Source organism: Aotus nancymaae, unplaced genomic scaffold, assembly GCF_030222135.1.
Source record: "Aotus nancymaae isolate 86718 unplaced genomic scaffold, 86718_ANA_hifiasm-v0.15.2.pri h1tg000041l, whole genome shotgun sequence".
NCBI classification, from domain to species: Eukaryota; Metazoa; Chordata; class Mammalia; order Primates; family Aotidae; genus Aotus; species Aotus nancymaae.
The window spans coordinates 9529358-9549206 of NW_026988455.1; the positions used below are offsets into that span (position 1 = coordinate 9529358).

General features: G+C 40.9%; 1 protein-coding gene across 1 annotated transcript in view; it reads left to right on the forward strand.

The window, feature by feature from the left end:
* Positions 1-19849, forward strand: part of HACD3 (3-hydroxyacyl-CoA dehydratase 3) — a 41433-nt gene that overhangs the window by 4632 nt on the left and 16952 nt on the right. Inside the window, exons 2-3 of the mRNA XM_012454503.3 lie at positions 16487-16529; positions 18837-18910. Coding sequence (XP_012309926.1) covers positions 16487-16529; positions 18837-18910 — 117 coding nt within the window. The remainder of the gene's footprint in view (positions 1-16486; positions 16530-18836; positions 18911-19849) is intronic.

Genomic DNA, 19849 nt, shown 5'->3' on the forward strand with positions numbered 1-19849 from the left:
ACATCTCTATTCTGTCTTTGGAGCTGCAGGGCTAGTGACTGTGAGAGAACATGGCTGATGTGAGGAGAAATGGTGGTGGCCTCGTCTATGCCTGAGGTGAACAGCAGCAAAGAGGCCAGCTAAGGCAGGGTTACTTTTAAAATAGAATTTACTTTCAAGATGAGTATAATGAACATGTTTGTCCCAATAAACATAGTTGTTAAAGCACTGGTTTATTTACAAGGTGCTTGTTTGTTTTGGGTGTTGTAAACAGAGTGCGTAGCTGTGTTTGAAAGCTGTTTAAAAGATATCGTTTCTGTCCTTACCTAACGGAGTCTAGTGGAAAGAGTGCTAACTGAACACATGAGACTGGGTCCATGTTCTTAGATTTAACTCTCTGGTGACCATGATTCCCTTAACCTTTGTGAACCTCAGGCTCTTCATCCAGACAGATATGAATAGTAGTGCCTAACTCATAGGACCATTTTGAGGTCTGAATCGGAAAATGGATTTGAAAGTGCTCTGCAAATTCTAGTGTGCAGTTCAATTGAGTGATTATGATGATTGCGATATTAAGCCTTAGATGAGAGGGATGGACACAGAGCAATGGAATAATGGAGTTTATTAGCAGACCTATTCATATATGAAAAATTATGGTATGACAAGAGGTGGTCTTACAAATTAATGAGGAAAGAATGACCCATTCAGGAAATTGTACTGAGACAATTGGTAATCCAAATGGCAAAAAGAAAATAAGATCCTGCTTTATGCCATACACAAAAATCAATTTCAGGTGGATTAATGACCTAAATGCATAAAGCAAAACTACTAAAAAGAAATACAGGAGACTATCTTTTTTTTCTTTTGAGACGGAGTCTGGCTGTGTCACCAGGCTGGAGTGCAGTGGTGCAGTCTTGGCTCACTGCAACCTCCACCTCTCAAGTTCAAGCGATTCTCCTGCCTCAGTCTCCCGAGTAGCTGGGATTACAGGCATGCGCCACCACACCTAGCTAATTTTTGTATTTTTAGTAGAGACAGGGTTTCACCATGTTGGCCAGGATGGTCTCGATCTCTTGACCTCATGATCCGCCCGCCTCTGCCTCCCAAAGTGCTGGGATTATAGGCGTGAGCCACCAGGCCTGGCCAGGAGACTATCTTTATAATATTGGAAAGGGGAAGAATGTCTTAAGCAAGATGCACAAAACACAAACCCTAAAGACAAAGATTGACACATTTAAGACAAACTTGAAGAAGACATTTGCAGTGCATATCACTGAGAGATGACTAATATCATGAATATTTAAAGAACACCTACAGACCAATAAGAAAAAGACCTATTACCCAATAGAAAAAGGGGCAGATAATACAAACATTTCAGAGTAAAAAGAAACAAGAATGGCCAATAAGTCTGAAAAGATGCTTAACCTCAATTATGATCCAGGACATTTACAGGCATACCTGGTTTTATTGTGCTTTGCTTTATTGTGCTTTGCAGATAATGCAGTTTTGACAAATTGAAGGACTGTGGCAACAAAGCCTGTTGGCGTCATTTTTCCAACAGCATGTGCTCACTTTGTGTCTCTGTGTTATATTTTGGTTAATTCTTGGAAAAGTTCAGATTTTTTCATTATTATATCTGTTCTGGTGATCTGTGATCAGTGATCTTTGTTGTTACTCTTTTTTTTTTTTGAGACAGGGTCTTGCTCTGTTGCTGTGCAGCAGTGTGATCATAGCTCACTGTAGCCTTGAACTCCTGGGCTTGAGCAATCCTCCTACCCTAGCCTCCCAAGTAGGACTACAGGTACCTGCCTAGCTAATTTTTAATTTTAATTTTAATTTTTTATTTTTTTTGAGATGGAGTTTCACTCTTGTTACCCAGGCTGGAGTGCAGTGGCGCGATCTCAGCTCACCACAACCTCTGCCTCCTGGGTTCAGGCAATTCTCCTGCCTCAGCCTCCCGAGTAGCTGGGATTACAGGCACGCGCCACCGTGCCCAGCTAATTTTTTTGTATTTTTAGTAGAGACGGGGTTTCACCATGTTGACCACGATGGTCTCAATCTCTTGACCTCGTGATCCACCTGCTTCGGCCTCCCAAAGTGCTGGGATTACAGGCGTGAGCCACCGCGCCCGTCCTAATTTTTAATTTTAAAAATTTTTTAGAGGTGGGGTCTCATTATGTCGGCCAGGCTAGTCTTGAACTCCTGGGCTCAACCAGTCCTTTTGGCTTGGCCTCCCAGATCCCTGAGATTACAGGCTTCAGCCGCTGTGCCTAGCTTTGATGTTACTATTGTGATTGTTTGTTTTTATTATTTATTTATTTATTTTTGAGACAGGGTCTCACTCTGTCACCCAGGCTGGAGTGCAGTGTTAGGATCTTGGCCCTCTGCAACCTCCACCTTCCAGTCTCAAGTGGTCCTTCTACCTCAGCTTCCTGAGTAGCTGGGACTACAGGTGTGTGCCACCGTGCCCAGCTAGTTTTTGTATTTTTTGTAGAAATGAGGTTTTGCCATGTTGTCCAGACTGGTCTTGAGCTCCTAAGCTCAAGTGATCTGCCCACCTCGGCCTCCCAAAGTGCTGAGATTATAGGCGTGAGCCACTGTGCCTGCCAATATTGTGATTGTTTTGTGGCAAAATGAAATGCACCTAGATAAGATGGTGAACTTAACTGATACATGTGTATGTTCTGACTGCTCTCACTGGCCATTCCTCCATCTCTCTTCCTCTTCTTGGGCCTCGCTATCCTCTAAGACACAACAATATTGAAATTAGGCCAGTTAATAACCTTGCAATGGGGTCAGGGTGATGGCTCACCCCTGTATTTCTAGCACTTTGGGAGGCCATGGCGGGTGGATCGCTTGAGGTCAGGAGACCAGCCTGGCCAACATGGTGAAATCCCATCTCTACTAAAAAAAAACACACAAAAATTAGCCAGATGTGGTGGCGGATGCCAGTAATCCCAACTACTCAGGAGGCTGAGGCAAGAGAATCGCTTGAACCCGGGAGACTGAGGTTGCAGTGAGCTGAGATCAGCCACTGCACTCCATCCAGCCTGGGTGGTGGAGTAAGACTGTCTCAAAAACAAAACAAAACAAAAAACCCTACAATGGCTTCTAAGTATTAAAGTGAAGAGTTGCACATGTCTCACTTTAAATCAAAAGCTAGATAGAAATCATTAAGCTTAGTGAGGAAGGCATGTCAAAACTGAGACAGGCTTAAAGCTAGGCCTTTGCACCAAATAGCCAAGTTTGAATGCAAAGAAAAAATTCTTAAAGAAAATTAAAAGTGTGACTCCAGTGAATACACAAATGATAAGAAAGCAAAATAGCCATATTGCTGATACGGAGAAAGTTTGAGTGGTCTGGAGAGAACATAAATCAGCCACAACATTATCTTAAGCCAAAGCCTAATCCAGAACAAGGCCCCAACTCAATTCTGTGAAGGCTGAGAGGGTGAGGAAGCTGCAGAAGAGAAATTTGAAGCTAGCGGAAGTTGATGCGTGAGGCTTAAGAAAAGGTTCCCTAAGATAAAAGTGCAAAGTAAAGCTGCAGGTGCTGATGTAGAAGCTGCAGCAAGGTATCCAGAAGATGTAGCTAAGATCCTTGATGAAGGCTGTACTGAACAACAGATCTTCAGTGTGGACAAAACAGCCTTCTATTGGAAGAAGATGCTATGTAGGACTTTTATAGTTAGAGAGGAGATGTCAGTGCCCGAGCTCAAAGCTTCAAAGGGCAGGCTGACTCTCTTGTTAGAGGCTAATGCAGCTGGTGGCTTGAAGTTGAAGCCAGTGCTCCTTTACCATTCCGAAAATCCTAGGGCCCTTAAGAATTATGCTAAATCGGCCAGGCATGGTGGCTCACGCCTCTAATCCCAGCACTTTGGGAGGCTGAGGCAGGTGGATTACCTGAGGTCAGCAGTTCAAGACCAGCCTGGCCAACATGGCGAAACCTCATCTCTACTAAAAAATTAGCTGGGTGTGGTGGCGGGCGCCTGTAATCCCAGCTAACTGGGAAGCTGAGGCAGAAGAATTGCTTGAATTTGGGAGGCAGAGGTTTCAGTGAGCCGAGATTGCACCACTGCACTCCAGCCTGGGCAACAGAGTAAGATTGTCTCAAAAAAAAAAAAAAATTATGCTGAATCTACTTTGCCTATGCTCTGTAAAGGGGATAACGACTCCTGGATGACAGCACATTTGTTTACAGAATAGTTTACTGCATATTTTAAGCCCACTGTTGAGACCAACTGCTCAGAAAAATATATATATATTCCTTTCAAAATACTACTGCTCATTGACAGTGCACCGAGTCACCCAAGAGTGCTGATAGAAATATTGAGAAAATTAATGTTGTTTTCATGCCTGCTAACATAACATTCCTTCTGCAGCTCATGGATCAAGGAGTAATTTTTCAGGTCTTATTTAGAAAATAAATCAATTTATTATTTATTTACCTTTTTGAAAGAGTAAAACTGTCTTTGGTAGTGATTCCTGTGATGGACCTGGGAAAAGTCAATTGAAAACCTTCTGGAAAGGATTCACCATTCTAGAGATCATTAAGAACATTTGTAATTCATAGGAAGAGGTCAAAACATAAAAATGAACAGCATTTTGGAAGAAGTAGAATCCAACCCTCAAGGATGATTTTGAGGGATTCAAGACTTCAGTGGAGGTAGTAACTGCAAGTGTGGTGGAAATAGCAAGAGAACTAGACTTAGAAGTGGAGCCTGAAGGTGTGACTGAATTGCTGCAATCTCATGATCAGACTTGAAGGGAGTTGCTTCTTATGGATGAGCAAAGAAAGTGGTTTCCTGAGACAGAATGTATTTCTGATAAAGATGCCGTGAACACTGTTGAACTGACAACAAAGGATTTATACTATTCCTTTATAAACTCAGTTATAAAGCGTGGCAGGGGTTGAGAGGATACTCTGATTTTAAAGGAAGTTCTGCTGTGGGTAAAACAGTATCAAACAGCATTGCATGCTGCAAAGAAACCTTTCATGAAAGGAAGACTCAAATCAATGAGACAAACTTCATTATTGTCCTCCTTTAAGAAATTGCGACCGGGCGTAGTGGCTTATGCCTTTAATCCTAGCACTTTGGGAGGCCGAGGCGGGTGGATCACAAGGTCAGGAGATCGAGACTATCCTGGTTAACACGGTGAAACCCTGTCTCTACTTAAAAAAAAAATATATATATATATATATACACACATATATATATGCATATATATAAATTAGCCACGCATGGTGGCACATGCCTGTAGTCCCAACTACTCAGGAGGCTAAGTCAGGAGAATCGCTTGAACCTGGGAGGCAGAGGTTGCAGTGAGCCAAGATCGTGCCATTGCACTCCAGCCTGGGTGATAGAGCCAGACTCCGTCTCAAAAAAAAAAAATTGCCACAGCCACCCCAAACTTCAGTAGTCACCACCTGGATCAGTCCATCCACAGCCATCAACATCGAGGCAGGACCTGCCATCAGCAAAAGGATTCCAACTCTCTGAAAGCTCACATGATCATTAGCATTTTTTAGCAATGAAATATTTTAAAGTTAAGGTATGTATACTGTTTTTTAGAATAATATTGCATACTCAATAGACTACAGTATAATGTAAACATAACATTTATATGTACTAGGAAACAACAAAATTTGTGTGACTCACTTTATTGTGATATTAGCTTTATTGTGGTGGTCTGGAACAGAACCTGCAGTAGCTCCAAGGTATGCCTGTACATTACAATGATAGGATACTGTTTCTCACATTAGATTGGGAAAAATGAAAAAGTCTGACATGACCAACTGTTTTTGAGAATGTTCATTGATAGCACCTTTTTTTGGGGGGGGATGGAGTCTCCCTCTGTCATCCAGACTGGAGTGCAGTGGCGCGATCTTAGCTCACTGCAACCTCCGCCTCCCAGGCTCAAGTGATTCTCCTGCCTCAGCCTCCCAAATAGCTGGGACTACAGGCGCCTGTCACCACGCCCAGCTAATTTTTGTATTTTTAGTAGAGACGGGGTTTCACCATGTTGGCCAGGCTGGTCTCGAATGCCTGACCTCAAGTAATTTGCCTGCCTTGGCCTCCCAAAGTGTTGGGATTACAGGCGTGAGCCACGGTGCCAGACAATTTTTATGCAGTTGGTCAAAGTTCTAATTGGTACAACTGATTTGGAGAACAGTTTGGTACTATCTTGTCAAGCTGAAGACGTATGTCTTCATGACTTGGAAGGTTTGCTTTTTAGAGAAGCTCTTACACATATGCAGGTGGAGGTAGAATGTTCATTGCAGCAAAGAATTGAAAACAGCCTCAATTTTTGTCAGCTGGAAAGTGGAGAAATTGTGGTATATTTATACAATGGCATACTGTACAACAGCTACAGTGAATGAAACAGAACCATCTTTTTAGAATTAAAGCTTAGAAATACAATATCAAATAAAAAGCAAGTTGAAGAATGATATAGGCAATATGAAATTATTTATGTGACATGTAAAATCATTCTGTATATTGTTGTGAATGCCTAACATGTTGTAAGTGAATAAAGAAATACAGTGGAAATGACAAACTCCAATCCTAGAATAGGGGTTACCTGTGAAGATGGGTGTGTTTGAGGGAGAGAGGGCTTTGGGATCGAATAATTGTATAATGTATCTGTATCTGTTTCATTTATTTTTTTAAAAATGGAGGCAAATAAAGCAAAATGCTAATGGATGTTAGGTATAGTGGTGTTTGCTATTATTTTCTGTTTGTCTGATTGCTTGAAATATTTCATAATAGAAATCAGTAAGTCTAAGCTGTTTTATTACCACAGCACAAAAGTACTTATAAAGCAGTAAGTTAAATAATCTAGTAACTATTGACCACTCACAATGGTCCAAGCACAGTGCTAAGTACTAGGTATTCATTATTGAGCAATACATATAAAGGCACTACCTTCAGATTGAGGGAGACGGACAATAGATATATGAATAAATAATTACCTAGGTTAAGTTCTATGCAGGAAATAAAGAGAGTGATGGGGGCTGGGCGCGGTGGCTCACGCCTGTAATCCCAGCACTTTGGGAGGCCGATGCGGGTGGATCATGAGGTCAAGAGATCTAGACCATCCTGGTCAACATGGTGAAACCCCGTCTCTACTAAAAATACAAAAAATTAGCTGGGCATGGTGGCACATGCCTGTAATCCCAGCTACTCAGGAGGCTGAGGCAGGAGAATTGCCTGAACCCAGGAGGTGGAGGTTGCGGTGAGCCAAGATCGCACCATTGTACTCCAGCCTGGGTAACAAGAGCGAAACTCCATATCAAAAAAAAAAAAAGAGAGTGATGAAATAGAGAATAATCAGTAGAGGCTCTTTTAAATAGAGTGGTCAGGGAAGGCTTCATTGAAGAGGTGATATTCTAGCTAGGTGAAACTTGAAAGATAAAATGAATTGTGCAGAAAGCTGGGAAAAGAACATTCTAACAAGTCCACAGACTTAAAGGCAAGCAAAGGCTTAGTGGGGTTCTAGGAGCAGAAAGGATATTAGTATGCTTGGAGTGTAGTGAGGAATAAGTTGGAGGGAGATGGGGATAGAAGGGTTTGCAAAATGTAGGTCATGTAGAGCCTTGTTGCCATGGTAAGGAGCTTGGGTTTTATTGTTAAGAGCAATGGGAAACTATTAAAGAGTTTTAAGCGGAGAAGTGACTTTGTCGGATTTGTGTTTCAAAAAAGATTATTCTGGCTGCTATATGAATTATAAAGGGGCAAAAGTGAAATCTAGAAAACCATTTAGGGAGCCTGTTACAGTAGTATGGGTGAGAGATGAGGCGGCTCGGTCTGGGGATGTGGAGGTGGAGAGCCGTGGACACATTTGAGATGTATTTGGCGAGAACCTTCAGGCCTTGATGGACTTGTTGGAGAGAAAGAGAAAAGAATTAATGACTAGTCTTTTTAAAATCTAATTTTATTTTTTATAAGATGGGGTTTCACCAAGTTGGTCAGGCTGGTCTTCAACTCCCGACCTCAGGTGATCCGCGTGCCTTGGCCTCCAAAGTGCTTAGATTACAGGCATGAGCCACCACGCCCAGCCAATAACTACTCTTAAGATTTCAGCTTAAGCACAGAGTAGATGACAGTACAGTTTACTGAAATGATTAAGACTGGAGAAGAGGTTTAGGGGCCAAAATCAAGATTCCCCTTTTGGACATATTAGTTTGAGAGTCTTGTTTTAAACAATTTCCATGTGAAAATGTGAAGTAGTAATATAACTATACAAATATAGAGTTCAGGGCAGTAGTCTGGGTGAAAATAGAATTTTGTGATATCTTAGACTTGATTGCAAAATGCACCACTATTTTATTTTTATTTTTTTCCATCATGATAATGAGGGGGAAAATGCCGCTGATTATACTATGATACAAGCTTTCTTATTACTTCGAGTTTTTATTTATTGAAAGACCTCTTTGAGAGTTTATTTAAACTGTTAATGCTGTTCAGCCAAAGATCACCAAAACACACCTCGTAGTTAAACAAGCTGAGTTTATTGCTTGTTCCAGTGAGGGAGAACACACAGCATAGGGAAACGTGGTATCTCAGTAAGAGGGTATCAAAAAAGAACTTGTTTTATAGGATTTGTGCTTTCATTGGGTGATGGCAGGGGTATCTAAGGAAGTGGGGTCTGCTATAGATTGGATGTTACCAGAAAGCAGGGACAGTTCTATGATTGGGTATTTTGTAGATGGCATAGTGACCTGTCATTAGACAAATTTATGCAATGGTCTTGTTTTGTTTCATTTTACCATGGTCTCCTAGTAACCTGAAGTTGGTTGGTATTCTTTGAAATTGTTTATGTCCCCAAAATGGGGAATTAGAAGATGATACAAACTGATACAAATACTCAATTGAGTATCATACAGCTATAACAAGAAAGAGTAAGATATTTATGAACTGATAAGGATTTATTTAGATGAAAAAAAAAGCAAGATGTATAAGAATGTATATTGTATGCTACTTTTTGTATAGAAAGAAGGGAAAATAAGAATATCTGTTTTAGATGTTAGTTTGAGACAGGATCTCACTCTGTCACCCAGGCTGAAGTGCAATGGCATGATCACTGCAGCTTTGACTTCCTGGGCCCAAGCGATCCTCTTACCTTAGTCTCCCAAGTAGCTGGGACTACAGGCACATGCCACCATGCCAGGCTAATTTTTGTATTTTTTGTAGAGACAGGGTTTCACTGTGTTGCCCAGGTTGGTTTCGAACTCCTGAGCTCAAGCGATCTACCTGCCTTGGTCTCCCAAAGTGCTGGGATTTCAGGCATAATTCTCTGTGCCTGGATGAAAATAAGAATATCTGAATATATTTGCTAATTTTTGCAACACACACACACATATACAGAGAATAGATAAACCAGAAATGAATGAAATGGTTACCGGTAGGTGGGGAGTAGGAATGTGGTAGAGGAGGATGGGTTTGGGAGCAAGATTTTTGAGGAAATCGTTTTACAAAGTTTGACTTTTGAACAATGGGAATGTTTTACATATTCAAAGATAAAATTGTATTAAAAAAGAATAAAAAAGCAAATCTTGAAATTAAACAGAATCAAAAGCAACTAACTATATATCAAATTGATGACAAAATCATACAGATAAACTGATTAATACAAATAACATTTGAACACAGTACCCTGGTTCTTTAGTAGATAATGTCCTTTTTAAAAATCAACCCTCCCCGCCTTTAGTGGATTATATTCCAAGGACAAAAAGAACTGCAATTAAATGTTACACTTAGAAGGGTTTTTTTCCCTTTCCTTTTATTTTAAATTGAATACAAATTTTCTGTCTTGTTTTCTTATTTTCCACAAGGAAACATCTGCAAGTAATTAGTAGGTTTATTATTAGTTAAAAAAAATTGATATTCTAATTCTGAAACTTTTTTGGAATAAAACAAATATATAAATGTATTAATGTTATTAGTAATATTTTCACTATAAGAGATATAAATGTTAAATAACAAGGTAAGGAGAAGCTTTGTAATAGCTTGAATTGGAAACTTCACTATGATATCATCGCTTTTTAAATTCCTAGCTAGCCCACTGAACGATGAACATTGACTATACCTCAGTGTGCTTAGATTATGTCTTCTAAATTACCATTTCCAACCAAAAGAACTATGTCTCCTTGAAGAAATGGCCAATTATTCCAAATCTGTGCCAGAGAAAGAACAAAATATCCTCAAGGATACACAGTCATGTCAGCATAATACAGGAGCTGGTTTGAAGGGATTTCTACTGGACAAGTTTGTGACAATTTGAACATCAAAAAGAGTAGTAATGGCCATGGAATATGGCTGAGTGGATCACAAAAGAAAACCTGTGAGTCCATAGTGATAGTCAAAAAGAAATATAGACCAGAGAGGATGCAGGCTGGAGCAGGGGGCTGGAGGTTTTTGCAAAGGTACCACAAGGGAGCTAGAGCTGTTCAGTATCTTGACTGTGACAGTAGGTAGATGAACCTATGCATGTGATCAAATTGTGTAAAAACACACAGACATACACATACATACCTGCAAGCAAATGCAAGTAAAACTGGGAAATCTGAATAAGATAGGTAGATTGTGTCAATGTTAGTATCCTGATTTTGATATTATACTGTAGTTTTGTAAAATGCTACCATTGGGGGAAACTAGGCAGTATACAAGAAATCTCTTAGTACTATTTCTTTTTAAATTTGTTTTTTTTTTTGTGGGTACACAGTAGGTGTATATATTTATTTCTTGGAGCTGCATGTGAATCTACAATTATCTCAATTAAAATTTCAATTCAAAAAAAAGAGGGAGAGAAGAGAAAAAGGGAAAACTCTTTTTTGCAGAAGAATACCAACTAGAAAATGAAAAAGGAATGACTGAATAAGAAAATTATAATTTTGCCGGGCGTGGTAGCTCATACCTGTAATCCCAATACTTTGGGAGGCCAAGGCGGGTGGATCACCTGAGGTCGGGAGTTTGAGACCAACCTGACCAACATGGATAAATCCCGTCTCTACTAAAAATACTAAATTAGCTGGACGTGGTGGCACATTCCTGTAATCCTAGCTACTTGAGAGGCTGAGGCAGGAGAATTGCTTGAACCTGGAAGGCAGAGGTTGCAGTGAGCAGAGATCACGCCATTGCACTCTGGCCTGGGAAACAAGAGCAAAACTCCGTCTCAGAAAAAAAAAAAAAAGAAAATTATAATTTTGTAACCTCTAGTGTGAAAATGCCTCAGGTAAGGATTAACAATGGTTGACTGTACCATTGGATGAAAGAGTGTTGTGAGGGAATGGCAAATTACATTATTAGGTAACTTGCTGATTACAAAAGGAAACACTACAGTAGAAAGTTCTGGCAGTCACCTTCTCAATTTAATGATCAAATTTATTGTCACCATCTAACATAATGATGCCATAAATATGAAATATTTTTGTCAAAAATGGTTAATATGAAGGAATGGCCAGACAAATCCAGAATATGATACATTTTACAAGACAACTAGCATGGGTTAATAAATAAATAAAAGTGTAAGTCTGTATTAAATAAAAATAGGCATGACAATCAAGAGGAATATATGAACCTGGATTGGATCCTGGATTTTTTTTTAAAGTATAAATGTAGTGGCTTCAGGATAACCGCTTCAAGAGCACCGTCAAAACTCGCAGTTTATTTCCTCTTTCCCTGAATCTGGGCAGGCCCTGTGGCAGCTTAGTGAATAGAAGGCTGGAGAATGATGCTGTGACCAGTCCCAGGCTTACTCTTTATAAGAGGACTGCCGGCTTACTCTTTTTAAGATGACTGCCAGCTTCCTCTTCTCTCTTGAAGCACTTGCTCTTGAGATGTTCCCTCAGAACTGAGCAGCCCTGCTGTGAGAGACCCAAGCCACAAGGAGTGGCCACATAGAGTTATTCTGGTCAGCAGTTTTAGGTGAATTCCCAAATGACAACCAACAATAGTTATGAACTAAGTGAGCGACCCATCTTGAATGTTCCAGCCCAATAAACTAAAACCCTAGCCAACATGACATGGAATAGAATTATATAGCTGAGCCCAGTCAACTTGTAGAATCATGTAAGATAATAAAATAGTTGTTTTAAGTCAAGTTTTGGAGTGGTTTCTTGCATTACAATAAATAATGAAAACAATTGAACATCTTTAAGACAATTGTTTATGTGGATTTCTTATTAGATAAAATGGAGTTATTGTTCTTAGGTATTAGAAAGCATCGGTAATTATGCAAGATAGAATAATTTCTTAGGAGAGGAAGTATTTGGAGGTGAAGTATGATGTCTGCAGCTCATTTTGAAATAATTCACAAAAAAAGGGTGCATATAAAAAGGAAATGTTGGGGAGCTTTCATTATATTTTGTAGAATGGAGGCTATCCCTACCCTAAAAAAAACCAAATATGACATTTAGCAATCAATTGGTAAAAGGCATGTGAGTTTTCATTATACTATTTTTTTTTCTTTTTTACTTGAGACAGGGTCTTGCTCTGTTGTCCAGGCTGGAGTTCAGGCTGGCCCCAAACTCCTGGTGTCAAGTGATCTGCCTGCTTTGGCCTTCCAAAGTGCTGGGATTGTAAGTGTGAGCCACCACACCTGGCCCATTTTTTTCAATTTTTTTTTTTTTTGAGATGGAGTCTCGCTCTATCACCGTTTGGAATGAAGTGGCACGATCTTGGCTCACTGCAACCTCTGCCTCCCGGGTTCAAGCAATTCTTCTGCCTCAGCCTCCCGAGGAGCTGAGACTACAAGCGCGTGCCACTACGCCCAGCTAATTTTTTTGTATTTTTAGTAGAGTCAGTGTTTCACCGTGTTGGCCCCCAGGATAGTCTCGATCTCCTGACCTCATGATCTGCCTGCCTCGGCCTCCCATAGTGTTAGGATTATAGCCATGAGCCACTGCACCTGGCTTTTTCCATTTTTTTTTGTAGATTTAAAAGTTTTCAAAATAAAACATTGGGGTGAAAAGGATCACATAAAAATACACACAGTTTGGGGGGTTCCCAACACCCACCAGTGTGCTCAGTGATTTGCTAGGATTCATTCATGGGACTTAGTAATTGTACTTATGACTAAAGTTTGTTACAGTTGAAGAATAGAGGACAGGATCAGTGGAAAAAAAGCACAAGTGGAGTCTGGAGAAATGCACATATAAACCTCTTCATCACTCTTCCTCCCGTGAGGGGGTATACTTGAGCATGCTCCACCAGCGACGAAGAATGCAATGACTTAGGTATAACATTTCTGCCCAGGGAAGCCCATTGGTGATTAAGTACCCATTATTTTTATTGGGGACTTGTTACTTAGGTAACCTCTGCCTAGCATGTACCAAAATTCCAGACTCCTAGAAGGAAAGTTGATATTCACCATAAATGACGTTGTTTGTAGGCACAGTTTAGGTACGTTGAACCACCCTTATTAGGGGATGGAGGAAAGCCGAGTTTCTAGATGCCAGCCAAAGGCTGATCTTGGAAGCAGGTCCTTTTAAAGACTGCAGCCTCAGACCTGCAATATTAACTCTTCTGTACACATACTAATGACATAAATGCAAAAATAAATACTAATGATTTGAATGAGAAAGGAAACTCTTGTCTAAAGTGTTAGATAGTAGTTTATTGTGAACTCTCTGTAGTTCACCAGAGATTCTGAAGATGAGATGAATTGATTTTAGTTCACTAAATAGTTACTGAGGCATTAGATATATAGAGATGAATAAAACCCAGTCCCTGCCATCAAAGAACTCAGGTCAAGAGGGGCAGTTAAACAATCCCAATGATTATGGAACAGTGTGATAAGTATTATAGTAAAGGTGAATACAAAGTAGTAAGGAAGCTGTTGATTCTGATGTTAGGGGTGAGAAGGAGGGAAGAGGAATTAACATTTGACCTCAACTTTGAAAGAGAAGTAGTGTTCAACAGGCATGGAAATTTAGATGGATACTCTAGTCAGAGGAAGAAAAGCAACTAGAATATGAATTCTTACTAGTTGCCAGGCTCTGTAGGCTATGATAATTTAATCCTTATAACAGACCTGTGATATAAGTGATTTTATTGTTATTTTTTAAATAATGGCTTGGCACGGTGGCTCATGCCTGTAATCCCAGCAGTTTGGTAGGCTGAGGTGGAGGATTGCTTGAGCCCAGGAGTTCGGGACCAGCCTCGGCAACATAAGGAGACTGTCTCTACAAAAAATTTAAAAAATATATTAGCCAGGCATGGTGATGTGGACCCATAGTCCCAGCTACTTGAGAGGGTGAAGTGGAACAATCCTTGAGCCTGGGAGGTAGAGGATGCAGTGAGCTGAGATCGTACCACTGCACTCCAGCCTGGGTGACAGAGGGAGATTCTGTCTCCAAAAAAAAAAAAAAGATGACAGTTGCTGTGGATTTGAAAGTTTTCCTATTCTCTTTTCCTTTTTGACTTCTTTTTTTGAGATAGGGTCTTACTCTGTCACCCAGGCTAGAATGCAGTGATGCAATAATAGCTCACTGTAGCTTTGACCTCCTGGGCCCAAGTGTTCCTCCCAGCTTAGCCTCCCAAGTAGTTGGTACCACAGGCATGCACAACTACACCTGACTAATTTTTTTTTATTTTTTAGAGACGGGATCTATGTTGCCTAGGCCGATCTTGAACTCCTAGGCTCAAGCAATTTTCCTGTTTAGGCCTCCTGAAGTGTTGGGATCATAGGCATGAGCCACCTTGCTGAGCCACTCTCTTTCTCTTTTTATTTTTTAAAAGAATTAGAGACAGGGTCTGGCTACTTGCTATGTTCCCCTTAGCTGAATTCAAACCCCTGGGTTCAAGTGATCCTCCCACTTCAGCCTCCCTAGTAGCCGGAACTATAGGTGCATGGCACCATGCCTGGCTATTCACTCCTCTTTTCATAAGCAAAGGCACAGTTCCTTTTCTAGTAAGAGATGGGCTAGGTTGTGTAGATCGAGCTTTCTCTTAAAAATAACTAAAAGTGTTGAATAAAAATGTCTTAAAAACATCGAAAAGTTAACGAGATAGAAATGAAATTGGGGGCTGGGCACGGTGGCTCACGCCTGTAATCCCAGCAATTTGGGAGGCTGAGGTGGGTGGATCACCCGAGGTAAGGAGCTGGAGACCAGTCTGGCCAACATGACAAAACCCTGTGTCTACTAAAAATATAAAAATTAGCCAGGTGTGGTGGCGCACACCTGTAATCCCAGCTACTCGAGAGGCTGAATCAGGAGAATTGCTTGAACCCGGGAGGTGGAGTTTGCAGTGAACCAAAACTGAGCCACTGCACTCCAGCCTGGGTGACTTTTTTTTAAAAAAGAAAGAAAGTATTAAACAAGTTCATATCAGATAAAATGGACAAATTTCAAAAAATAAAGATAGTTTCTATAAAAGAGATAGGAAAGGATAGCCCAGTCACCATTAAATAGTCAGAAATCTTCCTACGGGGAAATTCGCAGGTCTAACTGGCTTCACCTGGAAGTTCTACCAAGCATTTAAAGAAGTAATTGCAGTTAATAATTATTTGTTATCTGTTGCAACATAACAAATGCTTAAAGTAACAATAATCATTTATTGTCTCTCAGTTTCTGTGGGTTAGGACTTCAGGAGGGGGCTCTGTTAGGTTGTTCTGGCTTGGAATCTCATGAGGTTGTGGTCAGATGACTGCTGTAGTTGAGGAGCCCAGAAAGCTAAGCCTGCAGAAGAAAAACAAACACCATGACACTGAGAAGAGCTGCCTCTTGCTTATTAACCGTGAGCTGGAAGTGGGAGGTGGGTTGTTTCTCATTCACTGAAAAAAGTATTAAGTAGTTTCACTTAAATGATGCTGCCAAATTGAAGGTATGTAGCAACTTCTGGGAATAAATGAGCAGTTGGAGAATTTTGACCTCTTCTGAGTCTTGTTTCCTTTGTGGGTTAAGAGTCTGGAGCCTGAGCTGAGTTAGAACCACAGGCGCAGCATGTTTCATTTTCATTCACCACCTGCAATCCTCTGCCCATCCCTCTACCTGTCGGAATTAATTTATCGTTCAAGTTGCAGTACAGGTCTCACCTTTGGTGAAGCTTTTCCCCACGACTCTATTCCCGTTGTGCTGTCTCTCTTAACTCTGCTAACACTTACTGCCTTTAACCACCCTTTCAATCTTGACCATATGTTTCTTGATAACTATTTGATATCTTCTCACAAAAAGTGCCTCATCTGTCCCACTGGAGATCTGTGTATTCCCCTGTCATATCTCACATAGCACCTTGCATGATTGGCCATTTTCAGAATCGACTGATTCAGTACTTGATTGGACAGTTATGGTCCTCCTTGCAGGAGTCTGCAATCTTGGATAGGTACAGACAGACAGAGGAAGCCTACACAGATGTGAATAAATGACTAAATATATTTCTGGGGGAGGCACAGAGTAGGAGGTTGACTCCTCATTGGAGAAGGATGAGGGGAAGAAGCCCCTGGCTTAATCTCATTTTTTCCTCTTCATTAAAATGCCTTCTTGCATTCTTGGTCTCTTTTCACAGAACCCTGCCATCAGCATCACGGAAAACGTGCTGCATTTCAAAGGTCAGTATCCCAGCAAATGCTCCCATCTCTATACACAAAGAGGTGTGGTGGTGGTTTCCCTTTTTTAAAAAAAATCTATTCATTTTATTCATTTTTTTGTTATATTAATTCCTCTGATACTCATGAGGTAAGCTAAATTGTTTTGAGATATATGATTAGAAAAGCCAAATCATTGGTTTAAAATCCTGTTTTCCCCATGGAGAGGCATAGATACGGTGAAGAAAAAAAAAGGAATCCTGGGCCTGGGTAGAAATCAGGAGACCTGTCTTCTAGCTCTAATTCTGCCACTTCTTGGATGAGTTATTGACTCTGTGGACCTATACAATGAAGATGTTGGATTTTCATCTGTGTTTCTCAAACTCGAGGACCAATGGACACCTGAGAATGTTTCCACAGGACTCTCAAGGACTCATGGACCCGTGAAAAATTAAATACGGTCACTGTAAGTGATATTTGGCTCCACTGCCGCTGTCAACACAGACACACATACAGCCACTGAATGCATGGCAGTACTTGATTATGAAGTGGCCATCTAGATGATCCAGAATATTCTGCTTTTTTTTTTTAAAGATTATTATGAAAACAAAAAAATAGAAATTTTATTTATTTATTTCGAGATTGAGTCTTGCTCTGTTGCCCAGGCTGGAGTACAGTGGCGTGATCCCGGCTTACTGCAATCTCCGCTTCCCAGGTTCAAGTGATTCTCGTGCCTCAGCTTCTTGAGGAGCGGGAATTACAGGCGCTTGCCACCACGCCTGGCTAAATTTTTGTATTTTTAGTAGAGACGGAGTTTCGCCACGTTTTTCCAGGCTAGTCTTGAATTCCTGACCTCAAGTGATCCACCTTCCTTGGCCTATCAAAGTGCTGGGATTACAGGCGTGAACCACTGTGTCCAGCTTTTTTTAAAAATTTTTTATTTTTCTTTAAAAACATTTTTAAAAATAATAATTATTGATTACATCCCTTCTCACCATTCCTAAGAAATTTTCTTGATAAGACTTTGTGGCTCCCTGATATTAGACTTGCGGGCCAGTTTGAGAAACACTATACTCTAGATGATGTCTTAGGCCTTTTCAGCTCTGATAGTCTCTGATTCTGTGAATCTGCCTCCATCTCCCTTCTCCTCAGTCCATCAGCAGATTTACTACTTTACTGGAGAGGGTGGGGTCTGCATTCACTGTCACCCAGTGGGGTAGGATTCTCTCTGCTGTCTCTCTGTTCCAGTTCCTGGGATTATTGGAGCATGAAGAGTTTCTGCTTTACGTGAAATTCTATCTACTGTAATACACTTGCATGAAAGTACAGCCTGGCTTTTGTATCTGCTTTTCAAGATGAGAGTATTTCAAGATGAGAGTAGTAACCACTCAGCTCCGGTTTTTCAGGACTTACATACATTTACATGAAATTTAAAGTGATAAAAGCATATCTTGCCACTTAGACCTTACGTACTGTCCTACCTTAAGGAATTTATTGAGAGGATAATTCCTACCTGTAGTGAATATTAGACTACATATGGTCAGATAAGGGAAGAGAGTCCCAGAAGGGAACCAAATGGTAAATGAATCAGAGAGGAGTGTGGAAGGGAGGTCCAGCAGTCACTGGCACTTAGGCATGGCGCCAGCTTGAATTGGCGAAAGGAGCCATGTCAAGGCATAGGGATGGGGCATTGGCCAACTTGTACTTCCCTCCTGGTTCTACCTGTCCTTCATAAGCTGAGAAAGATTGTATTTCTTTTTCCTTGTTCCATTTGGGATGTGCTAAAGGAGGAGTCAGCTTCTCCCTTCATTCTTTCCCCCTGTTTGGGAGGTTTTAGATTCAGAGTTGTCTGAGACAATCCAGCATTTCTATGTACCCTGCAACTTTCCTTAACCGCAGTCAAGATGATACACCCACCAATTTTTCTCTGCTCTAGATTTTGAGCCAAAGTAATTGTGAAAGTTAAATTTATATCTTTGTGGCCCCTTTGGCATTGCTTTCTCTATTCTTTTTCCTGCCTGTTATTTGTATGGGGTATCGTCAGGCTTACACTGGAAGATTGGATAAATACTCCGAAACTAGCATAGAGAACATATGGAGATAAACTTTTGTCAAAGATTTGGCCTATCTGGCTGTTGAGGAGCTCTGCTCACGAGCCCCCACACATTTTAACAGGACCCATTGACATTTGCAGACCACATTGCTTCTCAGCCTTTTGGCTACACTCAAGTGTAATATTTGCATACTTAGGAAAGAACTGCACCAATCTGGTTTTTGGATGGCCTTGCTCTGCTCTAGTTTGCAATAACCCATGTTTTTCTTTCTGTATAGCTCAAGGACATGGTGCCAAAGGAGACAATGTCTATGAGTTTCACCTGGAGTTCTTAGAACTTGTGAAGCCAGAGGTATGTTCTTTCCTTTCTCACTTCCCTTCCCATTTTAGGAAATGAGTATCAGTAGTTTAGTGAAATAGGGATCAGGGTTTGTGGAGAGAAGATAAAAACCAAAGGGGAATAATAGAATTCTCTTATTTGGAACAGAGCCCAGGTTTTAGCTGCAGAGGAATGGGGAAGTCGGAGACCCTGAGTTGAATCTGGGCCCTGCCATTTATTAGCGGTGTGATCTTCAACAAGTCTCTTCACTTCTTCGAGTTCCAGTTTTCTCATGTGTTAAATGAAGTTCTGGACTCAGTGATCCCCAGGGTTCCTTCCAGCTCTGATATTCCCCGGTTTTAATGATGGCAGAGGAGTATGGCACCCGTTGAGAGCAGAGTTACTTAGGGTGGTTGAAGCCCCCACCAGGGGTTTACTTTCATGTGATTTTGCCAGGGGTTACTTTCATGTGACTTTGCCACAGGTGCAGGTGAGAAAAGTAGAAATCAGAAAGGGTGAAGGCAGCTGGTCTTCAGAAAGAATGCTGCAGATATAATCGAAGCTTCCCTTCCCTCAGAGCCTGAGGAAGCTTCTCTCAAAAGCAGGGAGAGAATCCAATAGATGGGGTGTTTCCATTTCTGGAATTTTATTTAGCTCCGGGGGCTTGAACTTCTGGATTTCCCTGCCCAGGTGCTCAGTTGTTTTGAGAAAGCATTAATAGTAAGCAGTGGTATAGTGGGCAGAGAACCTGTCATGGGGCTTCCTTTGGAGACAAGGGAGAGGCCGTGTAGCAAACAATGAGCTGGAATGGCCTATAAGAATGTGAGTTTAGCTGGGAAGACTCCCCAGAATGACCCCTGTGAAAAAAGTTGTAACTGATCCAATACAGTTCTGACCTTGATGCAAGTGTTTCTAAAACAAGGGTCTGGTGAGCCAGGACAGTCATTTTCATGGGAAGAAAATTTATAAGCT